Source organism: Podarcis muralis, chromosome 15 (genome assembly GCF_964188315.1).
Source record: "Podarcis muralis chromosome 15, rPodMur119.hap1.1, whole genome shotgun sequence".
Lineage (NCBI taxonomy): Eukaryota > Metazoa > Chordata > Lepidosauria > Squamata > Lacertidae > Podarcis > Podarcis muralis.
In genome coordinates this window covers 4,756,717-4,775,057 of record NC_135669.1, presented here as the reverse complement: position 1 = coordinate 4,775,057, position 18,341 = coordinate 4,756,717, and the positions used below count along the sequence as shown (strand labels likewise).

The 18,341-nt window shown below is 46.2% G+C and overlaps 1 protein-coding gene across 2 annotated transcripts in view; it reads right to left on the bottom strand.

Moving 5' to 3' along the window:
* DPYSL2 (dihydropyrimidinase like 2) overlaps positions 1-17,246 on the bottom strand; it is an 86,679-nt gene extending 69,433 nt beyond the window's left edge. The window contains exon 1 of one of the 2 annotated variants that reach the window (XM_028707653.2): positions 16,588-17,246. In XM_028707653.2, coding sequence (XP_028563486.2) covers positions 16,588-16,959 — 372 coding nt within the window. In that variant the 5' untranslated portion in view covers positions 16,960-17,246. The remainder of the gene's footprint in view (positions 1-16,587) is intronic. The other variant, XM_028707654.2, reaches the window with a different exon arrangement.
* Positions 17,247-18,341: the final 1,095 nt, after the last annotated feature.

Here is an 18,341-nt window from a genome sequence, read left to right as displayed (position 1 = left end):
GACAGGACTACTCTTCTGTGACACTTGAATGTGAAGAAGAAAAACCCACTATTTGGTGGTGATATCAAAGTCATATTAAAACGGAAACCATGCCAGGCTCACTAGCAATATGGCTAACGAATGGTTCCCATCCTGTGACTGGCTTTTTTTAAATTGAAGCAGGGGACGTTGTGTATAGTTATTTTCTTATGCATATTCTGTTGTTGTTGTTTTAACTGAATGCTTCTGGGATGCTTACAACATAGGATTAACGATAAATAGGGGGAATAAATGAAAAGTATAAAACTGTTACATTTACCTGTAGATATTTATGCTATATCTCTTTTAACAATAAAAAGAATGTTATCTCATTGCAAACTTATGCTGGAGTGCTTATTTCGCTGCAAACTCTACTGTCTATGGTGCTTTTTGAATTTTCTTCAGAAACACTGCAAATCGCAAAAGGTTCTGGGGCATGCTTCGGGTGTGTGTGTGTGTGTGTGTGTGTGTGTCTGTGTGTGTGTGTTTGCAGTCCGTTTTACAGAGAATACTGGCCAAGCCTTTGAGTGCCTGTGTGCTGCTCCCAGCCCTGGCCAGCAAGAACAATGATCAGGGACACCCGGTTTCAGTGGTCCAGAGAGACCTAGGCCACTTCCAGCTTTAGGCAGAATAAAAAATTAAAAATGATGGAACACAAAACAAAATAGCGCCACACACCAAAGAAGTGAGATGTAATTAAATATGATGAAATCTCTGCGAACAAAAAAGAACCATGTCTTTTACCAAATCACATCTCTCATTTGCTTGTTTGCAGCTCTAAGCTGAGAGTGGGAGTCACATTTTGGTTTGCTGCAGGTGGAAACAAGTTGAGAGAAGAATCAAATACCAAAAATATTAAGAAGTGACTAAATCTGAGGCCCCCTTTGAGGTTTTGTCCCGGTGCGAAAAATTTCTTGTCACACCCCCCCCCCCCATTTATTTATATTTTTGACTTTTAAATGGTTTTACGTTATTTCATATTTTCTTACAAAGAAATGTGGATTCTGGGCCTCTGAGAACAAGTAGGCGACTATGGACAGATACTTAAATCTACAGGATGGATTGTGTTTTGGCTTGTGATATTTTATTCATACTTATTGTTTATTTATTTAAAAAAACCTGCAAAGTGGTTTACCAAAACAAACAAACAAAAAAAAACACCACAGCAGTAAAATCAAGAAAAATTAACAATCCTACTTTAAAACATACAAAAGCTAAAATATTAAGATTAAAATTACTTCAACTTCCTAAGCATCTGGGTAAGCCTGCCTAAAGAAGAATGCCTTTAGCAAGTGCCCGAAAAGAGTCTAGCAAAGGCACGTGCTTTGTTGCAATAGGCGGGGAGTCCCAAGGTGCAGGTGCTGTCGCAGTAAACAAGGCAGTACAGATATTCTGTGGAACCTGTAGTAGTGCTTGAAACTACAGCGGTACCTCGGGTTACATATGCTTCAGATTACATACGCTTCAGGTTATAGACTCCGCTAACCCAGAAATATTACCTCAAATTAAGAACTTTGCTTCAGGATGAGAACAGAAATCGTGCTCCTGCGGCGTGGCGGCAGCAGGAGGCCCCATTAGCTAAAGTGGTGCTCCAGGTTAAGAACAGTTTCAGGTTAAGAGCGGACCTCCGGAACGAATTAAGTACTTAACCCAAGGTACCACTTAACCCAAGGACCTCCACTTCTGACACCACAGTTTGGGTTCAGTACCTTGAAGCAAGAGTTTATTTTATTAACAAGCAGTTACATGAACTAATTTTGTGTTGGAGCTCCTTCAGCCAGTCAGGCATGATCCCTTCACACCATTCTCCAACACAGGTGCCGATTCCTAGGGCCGAGGCAGTTTTGGCTCCCTGAATGTATTTTTTGAGGGGGCCAGGCCCACTCAATTTTCAGAGGGAGTTCAGCTCCACCCCCTGGCTCCTCACAACGCCATGCGCGCGAAGTCTCATCAGGCTCCCTCAAACCTCTGGCACCTCTGTTCTCCAAGCTCCCGCCTCAAAGTTTCTTGTAAGAAAGTATCTCTAAATCACTACAATCACTGATGTTGATTGAAACACAATGCTCTTCTGTGGCGTTCGTTCATAGATTCAGATAAGTGTGGTACTGTTTGTGGAGTAACCAAGTGATGATGAGACCCAAAGTGATGTATGTGTGAACGAGTTCCAGCCTCTTACAACTTGTCTACACAGAAGTAAGTTCCACTGCATTCCTTGTCTGGGCCACCTCCTTGCTGTTGCCACTGACCAATCTTTCGCTTCTCGCTCTAAGCCAGGTGTGGGGAACCTTAGGCTCTCCAGATGTTGCTGAACAATAACACCCATCATCCCTACCCACTGAACATGCTTGCAGCAGCTGATGGGAGTTGTTCAACAACATCTGGAGGGCCAAAGTTTCCCCACCTCTTATGTAAGCAAAATCTCTTCACCCACCAGAGGGGGGGGAGAGAGAGAGAGAGAAGTGGCTATTGCTCCTTCTCTCCACTTAGAACTGTCAGGACATCAGCCAGAAACGACAAGGAGGAGGAGTGGGGGGGGAGGAGGAGGAGGAGGAGGAGGAGAAGGAGGAGGTTCATGTCCAGGAAGCTCCGGAAATTGGCAGTGGGACCTCCTGGGGCCTCAGCAAGTGCCCAGCAATGCGGATCAGCCTTGGTGCTAGTTCATCATGCCAAAACTTGGCAGCTTTTTGATTTCATTTTCAAACATTTGGAAAGTGCAGTGAAGCACTTAAGACACCTGTTCCATCCTGTAACATTGATCTAGATAATTATCTTTTAAATTGCAGCTCATATGTCAGGGCCAGGCCAAAAAGACCTGAAAACTGTGTGTGTTTGCAAACTGGCATCGCTTGAGCACTGTTGTTACCATGCTGTGTTCCCTAGAAAAGGGACAAAGGATCCCAGAATTGTTTTATTGTATTTTTTCCTGTTGTCAATGATTATGCTGTTTTTGTCTTCTTCTCCTTCTTCAACTTTGGTTAATTTAGTTAAATTTGGTCAAAGTTAAATGCATAATACTATTTATTTGTTTTTTAAAAACTAGATCTTAATTTTTTAAAATTGTGATTCTTCAAATCTTCCGTTTGCATTTGTATTTTTTTTTCCAAAACAAAAAAAGGAAAAGTTTCCAATATTATACCAGACTTACAATGCAGACTCCGTTGTCTACAGGATTGCAGCCATAGCAAATCCAGAGGTTGTACACTGTCTGCCAACCCCAGGGGTCTATGTTGCATTCTTTTATTCTTTTCTGGGCCTGGAGGGCATAAATGTGTAACCTAACACATCACATGTGTTAGGGGACGCGGGTGGCGCTGTGGGTAAAACCTCAGCGCCTAGGGCTTGCCGATTGCATGGTCGGCAGTTCGAATCCCCGCGGCGGAGTGCGCTCCCGTCGTTCGGTCCCAGCGCCTGCCAACCTAGCAGTTCGAAAGCACCTCCGGGTGTAAGTAGATAAATAGGGACCGCTTACCAGCGGGAAGGTAAACGGCGTTCCGTGTGCTGCGCTGGCTCGCCAGATGCAGCTTGTCACGCTGGCCACGTGACCCGGAAGTGTCTTCGGACAGCGCTGGCTCCCGGCCTATAGAGTGAGATGAGCGCACAACCCTAGAGTCTGTCAAGACTGGCCCGTACGGGCAGGGGTACCTTTACCTTTACCTTTAACACATCACATGACCTTGCCTCCTCAATGTGGGGGGCAAGTTGGCGCCCCTGAACAGTGGTAGCATTTGACTGTAAAACGTTAGATGCATAGACCTGCTGACAACTTCAACACAGACTGATGCTAATCATATTCCTTGCAGTGATTCCAATGCAGAAGAGGGAAGCTCTCTCCATTACACATTAAGATGTGTGAGGTATAAATAGTAAAATTATCATTATGGAATGGGACGTCCCTATTATCATATGAGAAATGTTGGAGGGTATGGAACCAATGACAGCAGAGGGTGAGGATCAGAGTTTCCCTTCTCCTAGTTGGGCTACCTTCCCAGCCTGACAAGCCCCATCTGCCCCTCATTTCCCTCAACAGCACATGCAGAAACTGCCTTCTTAACAGTTGGGCCCACTATTGGTCTCGTCTGCTCAATCTGCCAAAGCCATTGTCCACACGCAGGGGACCTCCCTAACTCACATAGAGTTTGAGATCCACTGGCTCGCATGCTGACAGCTTCTAGGAGTCATAGGTGAGAACTGAGTGCAGGGTGGGTACCAAAAGTGGACAATCTAACCCAGAAGGAGCACAATGTGTCTGCCACCAGAGGGACTACCCATCCCTCTTATTTTATATATGCCTATCATTTCCCTCTGTAGTCATGAACTTTCCTCCAAACTAAAAAGCCCCAAATGTGTTAACTTTGTTTCCATAGAGAAGTTGCTGCAACCTGTTTGTTTGTTTGTTTGTTTGTTTGTTTGTTTGCTTGCTTGCTTGCTTGCTTGCTTGCTTGTTTGCTTGGTATGCCACCCTTCATTGTAAGTTCACAGGGCATTTTACAACACAAAAATACAAAATGAGAGAACAAAATACATAATAAAAAGAAAAACAAGCCAATAACCCCCTTCTCACCAACATTTAAAAAGCTATCTATGGTTTAATCAACTAAAGGCCTGGTAATAAAGAAACATTTTCACCAGGTGCCTAAATATATGTAATGAAGGCACCTGGTGAACCTCCCTGGGGAAAGCATTCCACAAACAGGGAGCCACTGCAGAAAAGGCCTGTTCTCCTGTTGCTACTCTCCGGACCTCTCGTGGAGGAGGCACATGAAGAAGGGCCTCAGATGATGATCTCAGGATCCAGGTAGGTTCATATGGAGAGAGGCGGTCCTTGATGTATTGTGGTTCTGAGCTATTTAAGGCTTTATAGGTCATAACTAGTACTTTGAACTGGGCCCAGAAAGTAATTGGCAGCCAGTGCAGTTGGGCCTAGATAGGTGTGATATGCTCAAACTGTCTAGCCCCGGTGAGCAAGCTGGCCACCAAATTCTGCATCAGTTGAAGTTTCCAAATGATCTTCAGAGTCAGCCCCATGTATAATATGTTGCAGCAATCTAACTTAGAGGTTACCAGAGCATAGAGAACAGAAGCTCCATAGAGATGCAGCTGGACCACCAGCCAAAGCTGATGGAAGACCAACGGAAGCTCACGTGACAACAATCAATGTAGAAGTACTCTCAAGCCACTTACCTGCTCCTTCAGATCAAGAGCAGGCAACCTCTCATCCATCCAGTCCAGGGAACTGCCCAGTGTCAGTGCCTCAGTCTTATCTGAATTGAGCTTCAGTTTGTTGGCACTCATCCAGTCCATTACCAAGGCAAAACAACAGTCCAGCACATCCACTTCCACACCTGCAGATAAAAAGTAGCAGGGCTGTGCATCATCAGCATATTGCTGACAATGTACCCCAAAACTCTGGATGACCCCTCCTGGGCTGTTTCATGTAGATGTGAAGCAGCACAGGAGATAAAAACCTGAGAAACACTGCATTGAAGGCTCCATTGGGCCAAAGGGCACTTCCCAAGCATCACCCTCTGGGAACGACTATCCAAGTAGGACCAGAACCATCGCAAAGCAGTGCCACCCACCTGCAACTTAGACAGCCAGTCCAGAAGGATGATTACCATTGTTGATAGTATCAAAATCTGCTGAGAGGTCAAGAAGAATTGCTCCTGTCTCTCTCCTGACATAGGTCATCATACAGGACGACCAAAGCCATTTCTGTGCTAAAACTTGGCTAAACCCCCAAATGAAATGGATCTAGAAAACCAGTTTTCTCCTAGAGTGCCTGGATTTGGTCTACAATCACCCACTCAAGAACCATGCCCAAGAACAGGAGATTGGCAACTGACCAGTAGTTAATTAAGATTTTCCAAATCTAGGGTGAGCTTCTTACCACTGCCTCATTCAAGCAGGTAAGGACCACCCCCTGGCCTAGCCAATTGTTCTCTTCCTGCTAGTTTTTATCAGGGTCATCCTGACTGATCCGAGCACCTTATCTACATCCTCAAGCCTTACCAACTGAAACTCATCCAACATAACGAGCCTAGACAGTGCTCTGGACACCCCTTCAGATTCTGTAACAACCGAGTCAAAATCCCAGTAGATGCAAGCGATATTATCCTCAAAATGCTCTGCAAACAAATCATAGGGAGCTACCCCCCGCCAGGTTCTGCCACCTCCTCCTACTAGACTACTGCTATGTGTTCTGTGTGATTTGGTCCCAAAATGACCTCAAATATTCCTCTGCAGTAGGAGGAAACAAATGGGGAAACTTTCCAATTGTCATTTGAGTTGCAAATCCTATTAACAAAACTGCCTGGAATCTAGGGGGTTTACTCCTCCCTGCAAATCCAGTCTGGCAAGTTTCTGCTAAGCTAAGGTACCGTAACTGTCAATAGGTATAAGTTTGTAAATAAGAAATTCAGGAACTAAAGTATTTACCATCTCAATGGAATGGTCAGGCGGCACAGGTAATCAGTGACCATTATTAGGTATCCTGATAGACAGGAGAAAAGCAACACTCAAATATCTGTGGAAGACCATCTCCTTCTGTGATGTATGTACGATGCTTTTTGGCAGTACGATGGTCTTTGGCAAAGGGGTGGGTGATTTCAAAAGTCTTTAAAGGGGTTTGCACACTTTTGTTCTGGGTCTCCCTTACCTCCTTGCAAGGAGGGGAGGGAACTCTGTTGCAACAGAAAAATAAAGATTTGCCTTGCTTTCACTGCATACTGCCTCCATCCATTCATCTCTGACTAATCATGGACTTAGGGGACTCAGTCCCTTGGGGAATTAGGCAGCAAAAGCCACCCCCTCTATTTTCTGTATCACCTCCTAAAGGTAATGTAAAGGGACTCCTGACCATTAGGTCCAGTCGCACACGACTCTGGGGTTGTGGCGCTCATCTTGCTTTATTGGCCAAGGGAGCCGGCGTACAGCTTCCAGGTCATGTGGCCAGCATGACTAAGCCACTTCGGCGAACCAGAGCAGCGCACGGAAACACCATTTACCTTCCCACCGGAGTGGTACCTATATATCTACTAGCACTTCGTGCATTCGAACTGCTAGGTTGGCAGGAGCAGGGACCGAGCAACGGGAGCTCACCCCATTGCGGGGATTTGAACCAACAACCTTCTGATCAGCAAGCCCTAGGCTCTGTGGTTTAACCCACAGCACCACCCACGTCCCTTATATCATCTCCTACTAGGTTATTAATCAGGACAACTTTGCAAAAACATATTGCACCAGTTTTGAAGGTGTGGCATTGGCTCTCAATTTGCTGAGCCAAGTTAAAGATGCTTGTTGTGACATGCAAAATCCTTGGAAAGGTCTACTTACTTGACGGAATGCCTCCTCCCTTATCCATCTGCCTGGTTGTTATGATGCAGCAGGGTTGCCCTCTTCAGTGCCACATTATTGAATATTTGCCATGTAGCAAATATTCTCAATGCAGGCAAAATCACAAGAGCCAAGGAAGCAGTATTTGCAGCCATAGCTGACCAGCAGTATATCTACATCCTCACTTCTTTTGCCCACCCAGTTTGCAGTTGAACCATGTGAGCAAAGGAACATTTTTCCTTTTCGGATGGGCTTGAAGACAAATCTTTCTCACCTTTCAAAGTGACTCACACCCTCACACTCTTCTCTATTCTCCATCCAAGTAAACAAAAGCAGTTCTCAAACTTCTGAGACACATTCCAAAATGCAAAAACAGTAAAGCCGGGTTTGAAACAAAGCAGGTGTGGCTGGGGAGGTGGAGTGGATGGTCCCATGGCGGAGATAGAGAAACCTGGATGGCTGCATTTGGACCCTGGGCCTGAAAATCTGTATCATAAAAGGGGGAAAGGGATCCAGAGTGGTTAAATGATATGAAAGCTGGTTTATTGCAGCAATAAACGTCTGAAGTGGACTGTGAAGGTAATCAGAATATGAATAATGGAGGAGAAATGGTTAATGCTCCATCCTGAGACTTCTCTCAGTCTGGATAATATAAACAAAAGTCCACAAAACTCTCAGACATTTATTTTATTGAAGCTCACAGGGCACATGTAGAGGTATTTACTCACATTCCAGTAGGCTGTTCTTTTGGCTCTGAATGAATGTGGTTAGAGAGCTCTTTATGAAGTTCTCTATACAGTTCTCTATGGAGTCCTTGGTGGAGAACGAGTGAGCTTATTCCTCTTCCTGGGCTTGCAAGAACTAAACTACCCGGACCCTGAGATCATCTTCTGAAGCCCTCCTTCGTGTGCCTCTTCCTCAAAAAGTCCAGAGGGTGGCAACACAAGAATGGGCCTTCTCTGCAGTGGCTCCCCATTTGTGGAGGTTCACCAGATGCCTTCATTCTACACATTTAGGTGCCAGGCAAAAATGTTCCTTTTTAACCAGGCCTTTGGTTGACCTGATGGACATCCTATACCCTTTTAACATTTGACTCAGGCGGGGGGGGGGGGGGCGGTGTTATTGGGTTACTGTTCTTATTTTGATTTTATATATTGTGATCTTTTCTGTGAACTACCCTGAGACCTCCGGATATAGGGTAGTACAGTGGTACCTCAGGTTACATACGCTTCAGGTTACATATGCTTCAGGTTACAGACTCTGCTACCCCAGAAATAGTGCTTCAGGTTAAGAACTTTGCTTCAGGATGAGAACAGAAATCGTGCTCTGGCGGCACGGCGGCAGCAGCAGGAGGCCTCATTAGCTAAAGTGATGCTTCAGGTTAAGAACAGTTTCAGGTTAAGAACGGACCTCCGGAATGAATTAAGTACTTAACCCGAGGTACCACTGTATATAAATTCAATAAATAAAATAAATAAATAAACTGAACTAGGTTGCGAAGGAGAGAGGGAGTTTCCCCCCCGCTCTGGGCAGAGCCAACAGAAACTAGGATATTACTGTGCCTTCATTTCCCAGCCTGCCATGAGGTCTGGATAAGGGAAAGGCGCTACCTTTTCTTAAAGGGGAAATATTATTATTCCTTCTACTAATACTAATACACTGATTTGCTATCACTAAATACCTGAACCATTAACAAGATGACAACTCATGAGAAAGCCGGAGTGGGGAGGGGATGAAGTACTAAATCAGGATTCAATATCTAAGCATTTACAAGAACATTAAACAATTCACATAAAAAATGTGTGCACATTAAAACTGAACATAATGTAGACTCGACTAGATATTTATTGTTCGTTGGTAGTGGTAGTACAACCCCTAATCATTGCTCAATCTCCCACCATTCCACAAGTTGCTAATGAATTCTGAGTTCTTCACCCTCTTTTGCAACAAACTCTTTTACATCAACCACCTTGCAACATTACAACTGCAGGCAGAGTATGTTTGATTTTTAATATACTTGAAGCTTTGGCCGTCCTGATTTCTCCCAGTATAAAATATTACATTTGGAAGTGTAGATGGTGTGCTACAAATGGACTGAAAATATGAATTTAAATATCTCCTGCTCACGGGAAAAATGTGGAAACCTGTCCTGTTTTTTAAGCTACAGATGTATTTCCCTAACCATCCATATGGTTATCTACGAACTTTAAAGCATGTGCAAATTGCAAGGGGTGCTGGTCCAGGATCCCAGGATTTAAAGTGTGCATATAGATGCATGTATTGGTAAAATAATGTATTAAAATGCATTATATTAGGGGAAATTGTTTTGCAAAAATGTGTGTATTTGAAGAAATTCACACCAAAATGCTTATGAATTTTCATGAGGATCCCAACGCCCACAAAAAATTCTCAATCTGATGTGGAAATTTAGAGAACTGAATTTGATATTGGAAAAAATGAGAAAGAGAAACTGAAATTGCTGAAGCCTGCATTCAGACCGCACTTTATTCAGTCTTTGCAACTTTTCCTTGCCTGTAAATTTTCACTTTTTTTTTCACACATGGTGTAAAAGCCACTTTTAGAAATCTAGTGAAATCTCATGGAAATAGTGCTCATTTCTGTGTTAAATTGTTTCCAAAAAAAGTCCACATGCAACCCTGTAAACTTGGAAAATCACGGGCATTTTGTGTTGTAATTTCACATGATGAAAATTGGGGTGGTATCCCAGTTCTTCCCCACTGTTTAAAAATTAGCATGACATTGCAGTACATTAGTCAAAAAGTCATAGTTCCATAATGCAACAGGTACTCTAGTGTAAAAGGAATGTTAGAAATTGGGGCAGAAGTGCTAGCATTGCAACAGATGAAATTCACACAATAAATCCTACATCTGAATATTCATACAACCCTTGTAGCAGTAGGGGTCAACAGCTTGGCAATCAAGAGTCTTAGTACATACATTAGCCACAGTGGCAACCTCACTCATTTGAGCGAGAAGTGTACAGGCACTTGTCAGGCACTTAAAAGTATGTGCCACATAAGATACAGCATGCAGAGGCATGTGTGCTTGGTGCTTTGATTTGTGCTTTGTGTTATCTTTGTCCACCACCAACACCCGAGTGGGAGGAGTGTCCCACTGGCTGCATATGTAAGACCTCATGTGGTGATGGAGGGGAAGCCTTAGGCCCTTCCAGATGTTGCTAGACTGTGACTTCCATAATCCCTTACCATTGTCTAGCAACATCTGGATTATCACAGCTTTCCCACCCTGTTCTGTGGCATGCACTCATTTCCCACCCTGTTCTGTGGCATGCACTCATTTAGTTGCATGGTGGAGAGGAGGGAGCATAAGTGAGGTTGCCACTGTGAGTAAAATATAACCCAATGCTGAAAGATCAAGGAATGGGGCATGACTGCTAGAGAAGGCCGGCAGTAAGGGAGCAAAGAAATTCTCTATGAGCCCAAAGCCAAGTGAATGACACTCAGCTAAAAAGGAGTTATGCCTGGGCTTGGAAGCATTTATCAGAGGCAGAATCAGCCTTATCCTAGAATCACCCTAGAGCAGCTCAAGGGCAGCATTATCTTCTGGGCAGCATTGGGTTATATTGGGTTATATATTGCTAGTGGTGGGCAGGAGGTCATAGACAACAGTGAGCAGAGCAGAGCATGCACATTTTACCTGTAAGATAGTTTTGACACACACTTGCATACACCTTCTATATTTTGCCCGGGCAAGCAAAAAGCACGATCAGAGTCCATGGACACATTCTAGCCAGGCAAATACAATCGAGGAGGGCGCAAACTAGGGCCAATAAAGGGTTTAGCCTGGGGAGAGTCCCAAGGGCTGGATAAAAAAGCCTGGAGGGCCACATTTGGCCCCCAGGCCTGTCCCCACACTAGAAAAGTGTGCTCAGCCGTAGTGATGAATATTTCTCTGCTGGTGTTTCAGCATTCCACTTTAATGTTGCACCTGGACGGAGAAGGAGCTAAGTTTATCAGTGCAAAACTGTCGTAGGATTGGAAACAGGCTCCACACAGGTACAAGGCTCCAAGTACAATTGACATCCAGATTTTGTGGCAGAAAATCTAAGTTAATGGCCAAGTACACAATTGATAGGGACCTGCAGCCAATCCTGGGTCTCTGGTTAATGCAGAATATCCCAAGTTCAATTCCCAACATCTCCATCATGTGAAACCCCAGAGAGTCAATGCCAGTCAGTGTAGACAGTCATGACATAGACAGATCAATGGTCTGACAGGATAGGCAGCTTTGTCTTGGAATAAATTAAATGTGATGCCATTCACACAATTAGCAATAGTGTGAATGGCTCTTTACATGTAAATAACAGTTAGATGAGGCTTGGTCTATATTAGGACTTTGGGGGGGGGGGTTGACACTTTGTCCCCCTGCAGGTAGTACATTTTAGACTCTGGGCTTAATGGTATTGATGCCCGAAACTTAATGGTCTTATGCGGAGGGCTCTTTAGTTGACAATGGGCATTATTATTCACTTAATTCAAAATGTGCTAAGCCAACCTTACTATGTTTGGGGGACTTTGTACCTGCCCTGATGGCACTGCTGCCCATTCATACAAATGCGGAGCCAGTCCACGTTTGGACCACAGTAGGGTGGTTAGAGTTAAAGCTCCTTCCCCCATGGGCTGTCTTTTAAAAAGCAAGCAATGACTCATGTCCAGTCTTAGCACTGTGGGTCTACAGCGCTAAGATCAGATATGAACCTGTGCCTACTACCAGTATAAAATTTGAATCACCATATAATATCAGGTGATTGACAGGTAGGAGGGTGGGCCAGTCCTGGATCTGACCCCTGGGCAGATCCTCACCACTTTTTTTTTTAATCATACTACTTGCATGAACGGTGTCAAATTTAGTATGGCCCTCATTCACACACAAATTTTTGGGGTGTGTGCTTTAAAAATAGAGTTTGTGAACTTGTCATTTGGTTTCCACAGAGAGGATAGGGGTTTTCTCTGAGGTGATAAGCTGAGCTGGTGACTCCTGATAATTCAAGCACTTAGGGGAGCTGCAATTGTGTAATATCTAACAAAGTGGTGCATCAGCCACGTTCCTTAGATGCTACCTAGATAAAGAGATTGTAGCTGCTGTGCAAGCAGAAGTACACAAAAAGCCACTTTCTGCTTTGAAACAGAAAGTCTGTTAGTTGCTGGGTAGACTTAGCTGCTTCTGATCTTCAAAGCTGCAAACGTGAGCTCTTTAATGGCAAAGGAAAATGCAGAGTGTGGCAGTATCCCTTGGCTGACATCCCGGAGAAGCTTGTTTGAAGTTGCTTATATATTGCTCTTAGAAAGCAACTGTTCACAGCCAGCCAGAACTGTGCCTCAAATATGTGTTTGCAAAAAGGAAAGACCTGCTTCTTTTTATAACCGTTGCCATAAAAAGAAAATGAAATGGTACAGAAAAAGGGATAAACATAGTGGTCAACATATGCCTTGGCTGCCTCTACTTGCAATAGGCAGTTTTTCTGACAGTTGAGTGATTATTAAATAAGGAGTTATTAATTCCCACCCCCTCCCCACCCCATTTTGGGAGCCCCTTAAAAATGGCTTGCTCAAACCATAACCAGCGACCCTTGCCAGATAGGACCAAAGGTCCATCCTACTTCCCACAGAAGCCAGCCAGATTCTTCATGGGAGCCTCCAGTTAGGATATGGAGGCTGAACGCCAGTTATTGTAAATCACAAATTGGGACAGTGCTGTTGTGCTCATGTTCTGCTTTCAGGCTTCCCATAGAAATCTAGTTGGCCACTGTGAGAATTGGGATTCTGGACAGGATGGTTGTTTATTGGCTGAGCTAACAGAGATCTTCTTCCCAGCAACTGTTGGAGATACACTGCCTCTGGTCATTGAGGTTCTACATCACTGTCTTGACTAATAATTGTTGATATAAATAGTTCATCTTTAAGTTTGCCTAATCCACTTTTAAAGAGATCCTAGCAAGTGGTCATCCCCATGTCTTACGGGAATGAATTCTGGAAGTTACTTGTACATTGTGTGAAATGACTCCTCCTTTTTCTATGTCCCAGATCTACTGGATACCCCTGAGTGTTATTGTAGAGGAGAAATCTTTCTCTCCATTTTCTCCACCTTCTCTTCTTCTCCCCTACCTAGGCAGGGGATGCACTTCTTTCTCATGGAGGCAGCCATTCAGGGCTTGGATTGACCAAGAGGTGCTAAGAAACACACAACATTTTTTGTACATCATCATATATTATATTTCCCTGGTCTTTATGTATGACACCTTTGAAGGTTTGCAAGTGAAGGTGGACAGATTTTTTTCACCTAAGGTACTGAGATGGCTCTACATCCCCTCTCTCATTATTGAGACCATCATTCACATCCCACAATCTATTCTATCAAGCCATGTGCTTGTATAAGATAAGAACCCTAAATCCTATAGCAGGAGGGGATCCTCAGGGCTGGGGGCCAAATGTACCTCTCTGGGCATCTGTATCTGGCCCTCAGGACTCTCGCTGGACCACAACATTTCCCCATGCCACTCCCCTCATTGGTCCTGTTCCACCCACTCTTTAAGTGTTTAACTGTTGGTGTCAAAGACTCTAGCATGCCTGGATGAAGAACTATGTGTGTGTGGAAACATGACATATTTTGCATGGGTGGAATGTAGCTTACTGTGCAAAGCTAAGTATTTCATCCTTTGCTCCACCCACTTTTGTCTCTGGTCACGCCCACCTGAAGCATGTGGCCCGCTGGGGGTTGTCCATGGGGGTATGTGGGCCTCAGACTGAAACTGCTACCCACTCATTCCCTGTTGAAATCAATAGAACAATGTCCAATGTCTTTTGCTCTAGGGCCAGCTGCAGGGGAACTGGGTTTTTGTAAGGGAAGGGCTGTCTCTCAGCCTCAGATGCCTGTTTTGCATGGAGTGAGTTTCATTACTGCATCAATCAGTAATGCAGTCAGGAAATTTTAGGCTCTGGGCCAAATGGTCTGGGTGGCTCATCTTCCTATGGTGAGTACTTCACTCACTTCAAAATGTAGTAAGTCGGCTCTCCTATGCCCTTAGTCCCTCCATGCTGCCTCTGCTGAGGGGGGCCCTGTACTTCTGCTCCCCAATTCTACCCTACCTCTCAAGTGGGGTGACTCAGGTCTCTGTCCTCCCCCCCATGCTTTTTAACATCTATATGAAGCCGCTGGGAGAGATCATCAGGGGGTTTGGGCTGGGTGTCCATCAATATGCAGATGATACCCAGCTCTACCTCTCTTTTAAATCAGAACCAGTGAGGGCGGTTAAGGTCCTATGTGAGTGTCTTGAGGCAGCTGGAGGATGGATGGTGACTAAGAGATTGAGGGTGAATCCTGACAATACAGAAGTACTGTTTAGGGGGGACAGGGGGCGAGTGGGTATGGAGGACTCCCTGGTCCTGAATGGGGTGACTTGTGACCCTGAAGGACCAGGTGTGCAGCCTGGGAGTCATTTTGGACTCACAGCTGTCCATGGAGGCGCAGGTTAACTCTGGGTCCAGGGCAGCTGTTTACCAGCTCCACCTGGTACGCAGGCTGAGACCCTACCTGCCCGCAGACTCTCTCGCCAGAGTGGTCCATGCTCTAGTTATCTCCCACTTGGACTACTGCAATGCACTCTATGTGGGGCTACCTTTGAAGGTGACCCGTACATTTCCAAGCTCAATTCAAAGTGTTGGTGCTGACCTTTAAAGCCCTAAATGGCCTCGGCCCAGTATACCTGAAGGAGTGTCTCCACCCCCATTGTTCAGCCCAGACACTGAGGTCCAGCTCCAAGGGCCTTCTGGCGGTTCCCTCACTGCGAGAAGTGAGATTACAGGGAACCAGGCAGAGGCACCCACCCTGTGGAACGCCCTTCCATCAGATGTCAAGGAAATAAACAACTACCTGACTTTTAGAAGACATCTGAAGGCAGCCCTGTTTAGGGAAGTTTTTAATGTTTGCTGTTTTATTGTATTTTTAATATTCTGTTGGGAGCCGCCCAGAGTGGCTGGGTAAACCCAGTCAGATGGGTGGGGTATAAATAATTTTATTATTACTACTACTACTACTACTACTACTACTACTATTATAATAATAATAAGGCATTGCCTTTAAAGCTAATGATTAAAGCATTGTTGGAAAATACATCTGCTGAAAATCCCGAAGAGCTGCTGCCTGTCAGTGTTGACAGTACTGAGCAGGTTGGATAAGGGGTCTGATTCAATATGACAGCTTCCAAAGTACAACTTTCCCTTTGGGACCAGGCCTACAGGTAGTCAGACCAGACAGACCAGCACTGGCTCAGAATTAGAACAGTACTGTAATTTGTGATTTGGAGCAAATATCCCATTTACCTAACAGACTGACTGCTCCAAGTGCACCCAAAGAAAGGTTTTCTCTGAACTAACTCAAGTTCAACTCAAGTTCTTAAAGCAGGGATGGGGGATTTTTTTTCCAGTCCATGGACCACATTCCGTTCTGGGCAGCCTTCCAGGGCCAGAGGGTGGAGCAATTAATTTAATGTTACCTTTGTACAATGCACTAGTTTCAACACACTATTCTCACCCCTCTCCATTCTCCATCAGGGCAAACAAAAGTCATTATCAGACTTCTAAGGGACATTCCAAACAAGCAAAAACACCCAAGGAGGGTGTGTAGCATGGCTCCTGAGGGGTGTGGCTTGGGGAGTGTTCCAAGGGCCAGACAGAGACCAATTTGGCCCTGACTCTCCCAATCCCTGTTTAAAGGCAAAGCCTTCAAAATGACCTGAGTCTGGGAGAGCTCCAAAGCAGGCAGAAGATCCTGGTCCACACAATCTGCAAATGTAGCTGTTTTCGTTTCGTTTCGTTTTGCTTTTGTTTTGTTTTGCTTGCCAGTGAGCATCTTTGTCTGGCAATTGACTCCCTACAGCCTTGGAACCTGCATCAGATGGGTGGGGCTTCCTTATTATACCACTGCTCGGAAAATGCCTGAGGCAGAAAAAGAGGAAAAAGTCTGCCAGCTTGAAAGAAACGGGTGGCGGGGCTGGGATGGAAGGTTGCTGCAGCCTCACACGTGCCACACTCACACCCTAAAGAGCAGAATCACCTCCCTGACGATCTGTCGATGGGGACAGTCTGAGCACGGATCCCCTCCCCGTTTACTTTGTCTGCCCCCGGTGAAAAAGCGAGCCCAAGATCAACTGGGTCTCAGATCCCTCCCCCGCTCCCCGCACCAAAAAAGACCCCTCACCTTGTCGTTCAGGTTCTGCAAAGCCTCTTTGCCAGTGGATCTCCGGATCTCCACCTTCCTCCCGAAATCAACAGATGGTTCCCCTCCCTTCCTGCTCTGCCAGGAATAATGGGACTGAGCATCCGGTCCGAGGTGGGCCACGTCCTTCTGCTTGGCCACGATCCTGCCGCCCGAGGAGGAGGAGAAGGAACCGCGTCCTACCGAGAGGGAATCGAAGTCGATGGTTTTGTTCTCCAAGGAGCCTTCCACCGGGCAGAACATGCCACAGAATTTCTGCCGGGGCTTGGGGCTTCCGGAGCCCAGGTTCTTGAAGAAGGCTGGAACTTCCTCCTCGTCCTCGCTGGGCTTGCCCGACTGCCTCTTCTCGGCCATGGCTCCCTCGCTCGCTCTCTCCCCGGGTCGGGTCTCGCTGCGAAAGGCAAAGCTCTTCCCGATCGGAGCTCCGGCTCTGGCCCTGGAGGCAGGGGAAGCGGCGGCGGCTGGCGCTAGCGGCTTGCGGAGGCGAGGAAGAGCTGGACGCCTGGGCGGTGGGGAAGCCGAGCCTTTGTACTGCTGGCCGCCTTCATAGAGAGGAGGGCGGGCTGCTGGTGGGGCGAGGTGGAGGGCAGCAGCTGGAAGGCTGAAGGCGATGCAAAGTTGAGAGGCGATCAGGGGAGGGAAGGAGGCGAGGGGGGGGGGGGAGACTGTCAGTAGCAGTGCAGCCGGGAGGGGTGGGCTTAAGTTCTCAGCAGCATCCAAATGACGATGAGGATGATGTGAAGGGGGAGGGGACAGGCAAAGCAGAGAGAGGGTTTTTTTTTTAAATTTAAAAAAGCCTCACTCACTCTGCAGCAGAAACTGGGAATTGATCCGGAAGTGATGTGACAAACGAAATTGGCAAATGGACTGGATCAGCTGGTGGGAAAGGGGGAGTGGATCCCTGGGTGCACTGCAGCTTCCACAAGTGGCGGGGAGGAAGCTGGAAGGTGTGTCTGTGTGAGGGGGGGGGGCGGGGAGGTGTTCAACGTCCACCACGCCACTTTGGCAAGAGGGGCTGCGTCGGGAGGCTGAAGGCTTGCTCCTCTCAGCCACACCCACCTCGCGTCTCCTGCTAGCACGCTGCCGGCTTCTTCCTCTTCACACACACACTCCGCTTTCAAGGCTAAGCGTGTATACAGAAGAGGGGGGATTTGGGGAGGGGGGTTGATCTGGGCAGTGGGGGGAGGATGCTGAGTCAGAGATATGCGGAGCCCCTGATGTGAGTCGAAGTGTTCTTTCTCTCTCCTCACCCTCCTCTCCTGGGGCCTGAAAAGAGATGGGAGGGTAGGGGCGAGAGACAGCTGGCATTGGTGAGGCTGGATTTTTCCCCCCCAAGGGGAGGGAAAGAAGCAGAGGCAGTATTCAGACCATAAGGGTTTGACCTTGGCAAGGCTGCGGTCCTTGTGGGAATGGTGAAGTGGTGTAGGGGAGGAGGGGCGCTTAAGGCAAAGGGAGAGGGTCATTGAAGAATCCAGTACAGTATTGCCTGCTCCATAGATGGGGAATCTGTGGCCCTCCAAATGCTGTTGAACTACAACTCCCAGTATCCCTGACCATTAGTCATGCTGGTTGAGGTTGATGGGAGTTAGGGTCCAGCCACATGAGGGGCACAGGTTCTCCATCCCTGTCCTGCTCCGACTGGCAGCAGCTCTTCAAGGTCTTCGGTAACTGAGACCCTTTACTCCGGAGGGTGCTGGGGGAGACTGAACCTAGGACCCCTGCATGGAAAAGTGTGC